This window comes from Bos indicus x Bos taurus, chromosome 20, assembly GCF_003369695.1.
Source record: "Bos indicus x Bos taurus breed Angus x Brahman F1 hybrid chromosome 20, Bos_hybrid_MaternalHap_v2.0, whole genome shotgun sequence".
Lineage (NCBI taxonomy): Eukaryota > Metazoa > Chordata > Mammalia > Artiodactyla > Bovidae > Bos > Bos indicus x Bos taurus.
Window position 1 is genome coordinate 35,066,569 of NC_040095.1, and position 13,531 is coordinate 35,080,099.

Below are 13,531 nucleotides of genomic sequence, written 5' to 3' on the forward strand. Positions count from 1 at the left end.
TTAAATGAATATGAGTGGTGAAGTCTGAATTCAAACTCAAAACCCTATTCCAGAACTTTTCATTCTTTCCTCAGCCATGAAGCCACTGAAGTACAAAACAGATATACATAGAAGTGGCAAATATAAGACATTTGTCTCAAGAAATGTGGCTGTGAAGGGAATGAGAAACAGCAGCTGTTAACTAGAGTGAGGGACAAGGAAGTAAGGATCTTGTTGTGTTTCTTTAACGTACAGGCGATCAAACCACGTTTAAGATGGGAAGTGCATCGTAAAGACTGAAACACAGTCCAGAGCACAGAGTAAGTGCTTAATAATTGTTTCTTACTTGATGAAAGTGAAGGAGTTATTGATTAATGGAGCAGGGTCTATAAAAAAGCAGGCATGTCATGAACCAAGAATGGCAGTTAGTATTGGTAACAATGACATTTTTCCAGAGAATCAGAGGCAAAGGAAATAAGGGAAGCAAGATGTAAGGAGGTTTTAAGTTAGAACAAAAGGTAAATGGGGGTGGTCCAGTAGAGTGTTCTCCATGATCTTGGTAAAATAAAAGGTAAAGTATCCGTGGTGAATGAGGAGGGAGTGAGAGGGTCCAGGAATGTGGGGAGCTTTTAAACAACTGTTATGGTAAACGTGATAAGGTCTCAGTGAGACCAGATTCTGAAGAGGCTGTGTTTAGTTAGGTGTAAATGACTGGCATGGGCAGACAATTGCAAGGGACCCCATCAAATATACACTTAGATTGTTCTTAGTGCAGAGTTGATCAGCCTAGACTCAGGAAATACCAGACAATTGCTAGAGCTTTTTGTCCCATTTGGATGAACAATAGCCATATGTCAACCTACAAAGGTGTATAGAAGATAAAAGTTTATATTCCACATTGCCAGTTCACTGGCTAAATCTTGGGGCAGTTTAGTTCAGTTCAGTCACTCAGTTGTGTCCGACTCTTTGCAACCCCATGAACCACAGCACTCCAGGCCTTCCTATCCATCACCAACTGCCAGAGTCTACCCAAACCCATGTCCTTTGAGTCTGTGATGCCATCCAACCATCTCATCCTCTGTCATCCCCTTCTCCTTCTGCCCTCAATCTTTCCCAGCATCAGGGTCTTTTCAAATGAGTCAGCTCTTCACATCAGGTGGCCAAAGTATTGGAGTTTCAGCTTCAGCATCAGTCCTTCCAAAGAACACCCAGGACTGATTTCCTTTAGGATGGACTGGTTGGATCTCCTTGCAATCCAAGTGACTCTCAGGAGTCTTCTCCAACACCACAGTTCAAAAGCATCAATTCTTGGGGCAGGCACATAATAATTCCCCAATAAATAACTGAAGACCTTATAAAAATTCAAACTATGATTTCAAAATAACTCAAGTCAAGAGAGCTCAGTAATGATTTTTATTTGTCGTATCCCTCATCCTTATGTGATCATCTTTTATGTTTATACTATGCTTCACACTTTTCAAGATGCTTTCGATACGTATCAGCTCATCTAATCTTTAAACCTTTATGAAGTAGTTGGGGTCATACCACTCCCATTTGACAAATAGAAAAACTAAATCACATAGAAATTAAATGATTTGCTGAAGATAAAGGACTGTTTGGTGTAAAGCTGGTGGTAAAATCAGTTTTCTAACGTCTGACTCAATTCTAAGACATCCCAACAAAATCATGATTAGAAATTAAGTCTACAGTCAAGGTTTTATGGCAGTTGGGGATGATATGATACCTTGTTTTTTGGGATGTTTTAATATTTATTTTATTTATTTGGCTGTACTGGGGCTTAGTTGCAGCACATGTGATCTCTGACCTTTCGGTTGTGGCATGCGGACTCTTAGTTGTGGCATACAGGATCTAGTTCCCTAATCAGGGATCAAGCCCGGGCCCCCTGCACTGGGAGTGTGACGTCTTAGCCACTGGACCACCAGGGAAGTCCTCATAGTATCTTTGGTTTTCTTAAGGAATCCATGGATTGAAAAGAAAATCCAGAACCGCAACTCAAGATGCTCCTTAGACCTCATGGACGTGAAGGTTACAAGCACCTTCTTCATCAAAAGTCAACAATGTCAAAATCTAAGGGGTAGATTTCCTGAGTCCTCATAGATCTTCACATTACAAGAGTATTGTCACAATACCCTGAACCAGTATTTATTAAAAAAAAAAAAAAAAACAAACTCAAGTACAAAGTTTGTGAAATAACACAATTTCCATTTTTTATTATATAAGTATACTACCACTGTCAAAGTTTCTTCGTTAATTATCCCCTCCCCTTCTCCCCACTCATTCCTCCCTTCCCCTTCAATTCTGCTTTTCCATTTATAGTTTTAGATCCTGACATAACGTTACCACTTTGAGTAGCTGGTGTTTCAGTGAACCTGGATCCACCCTTCACGGCGGGGCAGATAACCCCTGGGCACTGCTGGCAGACTCATGGAGGCCCCTGCCAGGCATTTCCTCCTAGTAAAATGACCCGAGTGTTCCACCCATGTGTCAGAGTACATGACTTGTGTAAGGCCTCTACTAAGCTCCCAAAATTAAAGAGAATGAAAAATTCAAATCAGAGGTTGTTAACTTCCCAGATTCTTGAGAGCTGTTTTCATGTTCTAGACAGTTCTGCAATTTCTCTCCCCTTCATTCACAACTCTTCCCATTTTTCTGTAACCAGTATGAACTGCTCCCTACTGTAAGTACGGTCAGTTCTCTTTTGTTTTTGCTATTAAGCATACTTTAAAATTATGGTTAAGAATTGTATTACCAAACTTATTACATCTCTTGTGGAAGTTTGAGTATTACAACTAGGTGTAAGTCAAACTCCCATTCAGCTTTTTAGCAAAATGGCCAGCATCTACTTGAAACCTTAGTTCAGTTCAGTGCAGTCGCTCAGTCGTGTCCAGTTCTTTGCGACCCCATGGACTGCAGCACACCAGGCCTCCCTGTCCATCACCAGCTCCCGCAGCTTACTCAAACTCATGTCCATTGAGCTGGTGATGCCATCCAACCATCTCATCCTCTGTCGTCCCCTTCTCCTCCCACCTTCAATCTTTCCCAGCATCAGGGTCTTTTCCAATGAGTCAGTTCTTCACATCAGGTGGCCAAAGTATTGGAGTTTCAGCTTTAGCATGAGTCCTTCCAATGAATATTCAGGACAGGATTTCCTTTAGGATGGTCTGGTTGGATCTCCTTGCTATCCAAGGGACTCTCAAGAGTCTTCTCCAAAACCATAGTTTAATAGCATCAATTCTTCGGTGCTCAGCTTTCTTTATAGTCCAGGTCTCACATCCATACATGACTACTGAAAAAACCATAGCTTTGACTAGACGGACCTTGCTAGCAAAGTAATGTCTTTGCTTTTTAATATGTTGTCTAGGTTGGAAATAACTTTTATTCCAACAAGCAAGGATCTTTTCATTTCATGGCTGCAGTCACCATCTGCAGTGATTTTGGAGCCCAAGAAAATAAAGTCTGTCACTGTTTCCATTGTTTCCCCATCTGTTTTTGCCATGAAGTGACGGGATCGGATGCCGTGATCCTAGTTTTCTGAATGTTGAGCTTTAAGCCAACTTTTTCACTCTCCTCTTTCACTTTCATCAAGAGGCTGTTTAGTTCTTCTTTGCTTTCTGCCATAAGGGTGGTGTCATCTGCATAACTGAGGTTATTGGTATTTCTCCTGGCAATCTTGATTCCAGCTTGTGCTTCATCCAGCCCAGCATTTCTCATGATGTACTCTGCATATAAGTTAAATAAGCAGGGTGACAATATACTTAAGACCTTAAGCTTTAAGGTCCTATTAAAGGCCCAGGAACATGATTCCTGAATCTGACTTGGGATGAGAGTGGGCAGTAGGATGTAAACTTCCCTGCTTAGCTCACTGCAGCTGAGCTGTCCTGTACTGTCCGGTAGTCTTGCTGTGTCTGCTACTATGAGGTCCATATCCCTGCACATTTCTCGGAGGAAGAAATTCCAAATGGTCTTTTCAATTCTTGTAAAGCCACAGACTACCTAGGCAATATTGATATCCCTGAGACTTGAGGGATAAGACCCAAATATATAGATAGATAGATTGATCAGAGTTTTGGTTGTTAACTCTCTAGCTTTACATTTCTAATTCTTGATACTAACTAAATTCTAAACTTGTTGTTCTTTCCCTTTGTTGTATTTCATATATTTTAGATCTTTTCATGATTTTATTTCAGGCTCCTCAGTTCCAAATCATGAGACATTTTTCGCCCTGTCAACCTGTATCAGTCATCCATCTTTGGAGCCCCATTTTCCACCAACTCCTGAATGTCTACTTTCCTGCTATCTGATTGTCAAATTCTGAAACGTATGTCTAAAACACCACTTTATTTGAATTCCTTTATAAATTATTTTATAGTCTCCAGAGTTAATATTGCCCTAATAAAACTGAAAACAGTTCAATATTTTACTAAGAGGCAAGGCACCAATTAGAAAAGCTGGACTTATGAAAATCTGCTAGTATGTCCATTTGAACTTATCAATAATTTCCATCTCATGACTTTAAGAGCATGGACAGAACATAGCAGAAAGGGCACAAACATCATAAGATATCAACTAAGTTTTATATTCTGGCTAAGTTTGAATTCCACTTCTGTTGCTTACTGACTCTCTGAAGTTCGGTAGTTTTCTTACTTATCAAATGGAAACTAGATAACAAATACCCAAAGAAATGTTATGTAAGTTAAATAAAATTCCATATGCAAATGCCTAAAATGTTTCCTAGCAAAAAATTGATTTTTATGTTATAATTAATCTCAGAAATTTCCTATAGATTTATTGTTTCTGTTTCTTCTTTATTTGCTTTATTATAACTCAATATCCATTCTTTTCTTCCATCACATCAGACTAGATTTTTGCTTTTGAGAATTCTGATATTATTAATTATATTTTGGCACAATTTTTGAAGTTTACATTAAGATTGTAGAACCAATCATATTATAGTAAGGCAAGTCTACCTGTTTTTTGCCTCCCTGAAAAACTAAGATGCTTTTCCTTAGTATTATTTTGTATGCATGCAAATATATTCCTTGTAGTATTTGAAAGTGACCATAGATTTTGCAAAGCAAAATATCCCATTGCTAAATACTAGTGTAACATAGGAATACTTTAGTGTGTGTTCCCTCAAGCTTAATGAAGAACAAGACACTTATAGTTTAGTGTCTCATTTAGCCTGTCAGATTATCTCTAACAGTTTTCCAAAAGTAATTTGGAAAAACAACCCATCCAATTCTCCATCTCCCAGCTCTCCTTTCCTCTGGTTTGACTGTGCCCTCAGGCACGCCCTCTGGTGGTGGTGGTGAGATGGCTGTCATAGTTCCCTGAGCACCCCTTGGAGTTACAAGTCCAGGCAATCACACTGCTTTTTGGACAGCTCAAGTTATTATAACCTGGGAAGGAGGAGTAGATGCCCGGCAAGAAGAGCAGGGGGCCGCCCCAGCGGCCCCATCAGAAAGCCTCCTAATCCTGTGTAAAGATAAATCCATAGCACATGGAGTTCAGGGTAGGTTGGGTTCTAGTCTACCCAGTTCAGCATTCCCCAAACCATGTCTATAATTTCTCACCTTCAGGCCTTAGATCACTCTCATGTGGTAGAGTCTCCCACTTGTCAAAACATTTTCCATGAAAAGATGTCACAAATGGCTAATAAATAATTTTTCTTCTCTTTGGGTAATGGTTTATTAGGGCTTCCCTGGTAGCTCAATCAGTAAAGAATCTGCTTGCAGTGCAAGAGACCCAAGTTCGGTCCCTGAGTCAGGAAGATACCCTGGAGAAGGAAATGGCTATGCACTACAGTATTCTTTCCTGGGAAATCCCATGGGCAGAGGAGCCTGGCAGGCTACAGTCCATGGGGTTGCAAGAATCGGACTCGACCTGGTGACTAAACCACCAATGGTTTATTAATATCCATTCACAGTGGCTTATTCTCTTTGTGTAAAGCTTTCAAGTCACTTACGATTCTATCAAACTATATTATTTATAACTTAAAATAACAAGCTGCATTTTCATCTGTCTCATTCACTAGGATTTTTAATATTTGTTTTATGAAAGAAGAGGTGAGTAATAATACCTTATTAGACAAATGGTCCTGGGACATTGGTAAATAACTTAAGAACAACAATAAACCCGTTAAAAATAGATCCTGATCTCACATCTAATTCCAAAATAAATCACTAATAATTTTTAAAAGTTAAATGTAAAAACATGAATCCAATGAGAAACAGGAGAAAATATAAGGTTAATAATTATGTGTTCTCAGGGTAGGGAAGGCCTTCTTAAATTATCCAATGATAAACTAATTTATCATTAAATTATCCAATTTATCTAGTGACAAATTATCCATGAAAAAATTTACTAATCAAATACAAGAAAAAGTAGTTAGCCTTAAATATCAAAAAACTTTAAGACAAAGAGAGAAAAATATTTCTAACAGATAAATGTAATCAGAAATTTTCATTTATCAGATTTATAAGGGAGCTAATTATCCCTACCTCAACCCCCCAAAAAATGGCTGGCCAAAGAAAACATGAGCTAAGCCTGTGAGATTTTCTCCTGTCAAGGAACGTCACAAGTCAGGGGTGTAGGGACTGGACAATTTTTAAAACTCCAAGAGGACTATGAGAGTGAGGAGAGAGTGAAGTGAAGTGAAGTTGCTTAGTCGTGTCCAACTCTTTGTGACCCCATGGACTGTAGCCAGGCTCCTGAGAGGGTAGTATTTCTAACAATTACCATAAGAGAGGCAGAAATATCTAAAAGGAATTAGGAAACTTTTTGTATAAAATATAAGCAGTAGAAAAGTGGTTGCCAGGGGCTGAGTTGAGGGGAAAAAGGAGAGGTGGTTGGTCAAAGGGTAGAAACTTTCATTTATAAGATGTATAAAGTATGAGGATATAAAGCAGACCATGGTGACTACAGTTGATAACACTATATTGTATAATTGAAATTTGTTTAAGGAGTACAACTTAAGTATTTTTGCCACCCTTCCCAAAAAGATAAATACGTGAAGTGATAGATATATTAATTAACTTGGTGGGGAGAAACCTTTCACAATATATATGTGTATCAAATCATCACATTATACAGTTTAAATATCTTAAAATTTTATTTGTCAATTATACATCAGTAAACTGGGTGGTGGGGGGTGGGGAGAAATGGAACATTTAAAAATCTATGTCCCGTGATACTGAGAGTATTAAATTCTTTAAAGCATTAATTCAACCTACAATGCATTTCCTTCATTATTATGTTTAAAATCCTCATTTCTGCATACTTGGAATGGCCAGTTCTTGCATGATGAAGATTTGTCTTGATTCACAGTATTTTTTGTTTTGCTTCTTAGGTACCAACAAAGGACCAATGACTTTCTCAACAACTGCTCTACCGCCACCTCCACCATCCCATCCAGCCAGCCAGCCACCATTGCCAGCATCTCACCCAACACAGTTGCCAGCCCCAAGTCTACCTCCCAGAAACATTAAACCTCCCTTAGACCTCAAGTAAGCAAAAGATTATTTCGCCATTTCTTTTTTTTTTTTTTTTTTCTTCGCCATTTCTTTGTCAATCTCTTGTCAGGAATTTTCAAATGTGCTTGGCTGAGTGCTGAGGGTTCCGTGTGACTCTGGTGGAGCCACAAAAGTGGTCAGTTAGCAGGGAGAAGAGATGGCTTAGCAAGCTGCTCTCACACCTCCATATCCTTTAGCAATTCTTATTTATCTGCTTTGGCAATGGTTTTCCCCTTAAGAGTTCATTTGAGGAAAATTTCTAGAGCCTTTTTAGAAGTTCTGAAGCATTCTTCAGGTCCACACAACCACCATCTCCTTAACCTTCATCATCATTTCCGCCACCACTACCATTAGCATCACTGCCACCATCGTTTTCATCACCACCGTCATTTTCATCACCACCGTCATTTTCATCACCACCGTCATTTTCATCACCACCGTCGTTTTCATCACCACCGTCGTTTTCATCACCACCATCATTACTACCAATACCACCATAATATTTTGTTGGCGGCCTGTAACATGCTAGGCACTTTACATATATAATCCTTATGACTTTATTGAGTGGATAGTGTTTTCATCATTTCACAGATGAGTAAATGGAACTTTACAGAGGTTAAGTAACTCTCAATAGCAGACTGTCAATAGCAGTCTGAGTCCACTGTATACTTAAAAGTTTAACCACTCTGCTAAATAACCTCCTATAAGTAAAAAAATGGAGGTTTTCTCTGAGTAATCAGATTTCTGACTGTGTATTTAAAAAATAGGAAACTTATTCAAGCCCACTTTCACTTTTCTTAGATGGTACTTTTTAGACATATGAGAACTGTATATGTTGTTATGCACAGGCTCTTTATCTGTGATTTACCAGAAGAGCTGGTTGAGAAAAAAAAAGCAGAAGACTGGGATAGAATGAAATATTGTTTCAAAGAGAAATAGACAATGGCAAGCATAGATTCTGTTGGCAAGTCAGAGTAGATCTTCTATTTCTTCTTCTAAAAAATTGTTTTGCATGATTATCCTTTACCACAAATATGCCAAAAATATTTAGCTCCAGTTGTTTTTCCTTCACTCCAATCCCCTACCAGATTGATGTTCATTACATTCTAAAGTACTTAATAACCATAAGCCTTATGATAGACTCAGTTAATACCATGTCTGATTGACAGCTTTCCTTCAATGCTGATAATTACAATTTAGAACAGGAGTTGAAAACACACTTGTCAAAAAAAAAAAAGAAAACACACTTGTCATGGGTAGTTAGTGCTACATTTCACTTTATTAGGCTTTGATGGGGATTGAGGGGGTGCTGTTGGTTAAAAAGAGAACTCCAACTGAATACAAGATGTTAGAGCAGTTTACTATTTTACATACAGCCTGCATTTTACATTTATGTTAACCACATGCCCTTCCAGACATTTGAGTTTATGAATCCTAGTTTATGACAACCAGCTACCAAAGCAGAATATGAGCCATTTGCCTACTAACATATGAGTGTCAAATAAATATTAACTTAATTAAAATAACTAATATGTGCTCTTATATAAACTTGATTTCTGTATAAACTGCTTTCTTTTCACATGTATTAAATCCTGTGTCTTTATCCTACTCTGAGGAATCTAACCCATTAGATTTTGATCTCAGTACTTTTGAGGCTTATTATATGACTCTATCCCAACAGCTGGCTTTAATTAGGCTTCTGGATCCTGTGTAATTCTAGTGAGAAATTTCAGTAAGTACCTTGAGTATGAATTCTTGATAATTGATAAGGCAAAAAGACTGGTGATTCTTTGACTGAAGAAATCATGCAGGAGGGTTTATCACTATTGCTGTTGTTTGAGCATTCCCGGGACCAGTCCTAGGTTTGGGATCAACCGCAAGGACACTCAGGACCCAGCACACAGGAGTACTCGTGGTTGAGGTTTATCCTAGTCATACTCTTCTTCTAAACTTGGCAGTGGACAGAGTAAAACTGCTCCTTTCTCTAGCTACAAAAATGCAATGCATGTGTAGTATTGCTTCCCAGGGAAGCCTATTAGAGTCATCTTTCCATTGAAAGCTGCCACCTAGGCACCTTCTGCCTAGCAACTATCAAAATACCAGACCTCTAGAAGTAAAGCAGGTGTTCACCGTAAGTCGTGTTGTTTATACAGTCTAGACACAGCAAAGCGCTCTTATCATTAGGCAACTTTTCCTATCAGTGCAAGGAATGCTTTAGAAGCTGAGTTCCCAGATATAAGCCAACAGACTATCTTGGTAGAAGATTCTTTTTAAAATAGCAGCTTCAGGCCTGCTACGTTAACTCTTTTCTGTAAACCTGCCCCCTAGAATTCACTGTGATAAGGTGAGGAATACAAAGTTGTAGAAGGAAGAACGAATTTCAAAGAGACCAGTAGCCTGGACTACTGCATCCTACCGATGTTGGTCAATTTCCCACATATTTAGGAAATTCTTACAAAGTCGAAAAGAGTCCACCAACCATCCAGGTTCAAATGTTTGCCTGTAACATTGCTTACATCAGAAATTAGCAAAATCCATCAGTTGTAATAAATTTAACTTCATCCTTATTTCCATTTTATTAAGGACTCCTAGTTCAAAAATCTGATTCATTTAAGAGTTACCAACTCCTCAAAATGTATACTATCAGAAAAAAAAAAAGATGCTGAGAAACAAGAATTTAGATGTTACATTGCCTAGATATGCTGGAACTGTCACATCTAAAAGTTAAATGTCAGATGAAGATGAAAGCTAAGGAATATCTGTCAGATGATTATTTTTTCAAAAGTAAAAATGTGGTATATGGTGTAAGACTTTCAGGCTTCCATCAGAGAGCCCAAGTAAAATCCAAAATGAAGAAATATCTAGGTTGGAAACTTTCCTGCAAGTAGGGGAAGCTAGAAAAGACACAAAGAGGAAATGAAAGTAAAATGGGTCTTGATAGTCAGACACACAAATTTATATTTCATGCGAGAGGGAAATTTATAGAATGATCTTTAAGTAAAATTGTGAAAGATGGTTGTCTCTGTGCTTTTTCTTTGCACCACCGTCCTTCTAGTAATTATTTTGTGAGGCACCACTTTGTGCCTTTGTAATAGAAGTTCAGGAAATATCAGTGAACAAAATAAAGATCCCTGCTCACAGAAAGCAGGGGGCAAGAGTCATAAGGGAAAAAATAAGAAACTAGTAAAGGATATAGAATGTTAGCAAATATCAAGTGATGTGGGATAAAGTAGAGCAGGTTAGGTGGTGTAGTGTGACGGCTGGGGACAGTGTGTTGCAACTTTAAAAGGAGAGATGAGGGTTGCTCGCCTTATAGGAAGTTATACTTGAGAAAAGACTCAAGGCAGTAAAGGCGTTAAAGCATGCAGATATCTGGAGGAAGACCATTCTAGTCTAGTCAGAGAGGACAGACAGGACAAAGTCCTCGAGTGTCTAGGGACTCGGAAAGAGGTAACTGAGGCTGGAGTAGATGGAAAGTGTAGTAGAGACAGACTCATGCAGACCCTGCAGGTCGTGATAGAGATGATGGCTCTTATCCTAAGTGACATGGGAAATGCTGAAGAGCTTGAGTGGAGCAGTGATGTTTTCGGGCTCACATTTTGTGAGTATTGCCTTAATTGCTGTCTGAAAAGAGGTAGTAGGCAAATGTTGAAGAAGGAAAACCAGTTAGGCAGATCCTACCGAAATGCAGGCAAGATATTCTAACCATGATGGTGCAGTGGAGATGATGACAGGGGTCCAGATTCTGGATGTACTTTGAAGGTAGAGACCACAGAATTTGGACTTAGGGTATGAAAGGAAAAGAAGATCCAGGGTGACTCCAAGGTTCTGAGCCTGAGTAACTCCAGGAATGATGTGTCCATAACTGAATGAGATTGGCTGAAGGTGAGTAAGTTTGGGAGTGGGGAAAATCAGGACAGCACAGCTGTGCAAAGCTTGTGGTGTGCGTGCAGGCAGAGATGTTGAGGAGGCAATTAGGTGTAAGAAGTGAAGAGCTGGAAGGGAGTTCTGAGTTATAAATATATGTTTGTCGTGGAAGTATACTCCATGCTTCAAGTCAGACACTTAGGATCACAGAGGAAGTGCATTCCTAGAACCAAGGATTAGAAAAAGAACCAGTGCTTAGGTGAGGGACTGGCTCCCAAGAGGCATAAATGACTGATAAGGTTCACATATCCCCCAGGGTGTAGAGTCTGTGTTGCTTAAGGCAGGGAAAAGAACTAATGTGGATCAAAGAAAGAATTTCAGAATACATGCCATTATTACCTGCCTACTTCCCAGAAGTCACTTGTAATTATATTGTTCAGGTCAGAATTTTCCTTAAGAATGTAAAGAATTGGAGGCAGGTGAGAATTTAAAATAATAAACATATTTTAAAAGAAAGTAGTTGAAGCCAAGGTTATACTGCATTTTAAATTGTATTGTTTCCCCACCTAGTGGTCAAAAAGCAGCTAGCTCCATTTTCTATTTTATTCAGATGTTTGTAGAGGAACTGAAATGGGTCAGAAGAGCTCGTTTATCATTTTCAGTGTTCAAATCAACTTCTTTAGGGTACCATATTTCTTGGTGCCACTTTAAAATATTAATTATAATTTTAACAATGTAACTGATTATTCATATGAATATAGAACCAATAGTTGAATATTTTAGTATACAAAGCAAATTACATGGTTGTTAATAGTAATGAGACAGGAAAAGTGAAGTAATAAGAAATAAGAAATAATGGAAATTACTATGGTTGAAAAAGTTTAACCAGATCTTACTTTGGGATCATTCTTAGTGTAAGATTTTTCTGGCTCTAAAATTAGAGGAAATGTAAGAATTCACCATTGTAACCTTTTTTATTAGTTAGAAATATTTAACATTTTCTGGAATTTGAGACTTGCCATATCAGTCATGCACTCCCAGACAGACTTACCTAAGTCCATTGGCTTAAACAAGTCATCATAATTGTATAATTTCTCATGCGTTAAATACAGGAAGACGTGTTCCAGAGAAAAATTCACTGGATTTCATTTTCAGTGAGGGCAGGCATGGGACAGAGTGTCACTTAGATTTCCTCTGTCTTTAAGAATCAAACTGACAAATGCTAAAGTCACAGAATAAAGGTCATGAATGGCAAATAAGGTATAAAGGTCAATAGCTTCCCATCTTTAAAAGTCAGGATATAGAGCTCTAATAGCTTTCTGAGCATGACAGTCATAACATTAAATTAATTTTGCTTTTCTTTTTTAATTCTGTAGGCTAAAGTAGAAAAACAAAGAACTATAGTGAAAGACCTTCTTGAATAGATGTCCTTACTGTAACAAATGATAAGCCTCCTTTTCTTTTTCACCCACCCCCTCTGCTTCATTTTCTAGGACTTGGGTTGTGACTCGTTTCATTGATTGTCTGTTTCTCTCTGTTTGGCTTTTCTCAATGCCTGTGACACTTTTTTTTTTTCCTTACAGTTTGATCTGGGTCTATCCATGACACTCACCTCCTCCTCCCCCTCATCTTTCTTCCTTTTATTCTTCACTGTTATTCCTATTCTTAACATTATTTCATACTTAGAATATTTTGCTGTTCTATTTGTGTTGAATTCAGACCTATATAAAACTAAAATTTAGATGCTATAATGTTGGGTCCCTGAATATATGCACGCATGCAAACATTATCTACAAGTAATAAATGGTTTGCATAAGTGTAAGTAGATATGTATGAGCATGCTACACAGATCTTCATTTTGCAAATATTTGTTACTCTTCCGTGTGTTTCAGGAAGTTAACTGCAAGTCCAGTAGTCTTTTTAACTTAATATTATTTTCAAAAATAATAAACAGTTTGCTTTAGTAATAAATGCTAGTTTCTTAGTGTTACTAAGACAGCATTAATTTAGTCAAAAGTCCTATACCTGACAAGAATTATTCTAACAGTTTCCTGAAAATGACAGTCATAATAATTAACCAACAAAGACGTAATCTCATCATACCAAGGGCTGATGGTCTCATAGTAGGAATGAAGTGAAATGAAGTGAAGGAA

General features: G+C 38.1%; 1 protein-coding gene across 4 annotated transcripts in view; it reads left to right on the plus strand.

Moving 5' to 3' along the window:
* The window catches only part of FYB1 (FYN binding protein 1), a 181,338-nt gene that overhangs the window by 125,246 nt on the left and 42,561 nt on the right, over positions 1-13,531 (plus strand). For all 4 annotated transcript variants that reach the window (XM_027520104.1, XM_027520102.1, XM_027520103.1 and 1 more), the window contains exon 3: positions 7,349-7,505. In XM_027520104.1, the coding sequence (XP_027375905.1) occupies positions 7,349-7,505 (157 nt within the window). The remainder of the gene's footprint in view (positions 1-7,348; positions 7,506-13,531) is intronic.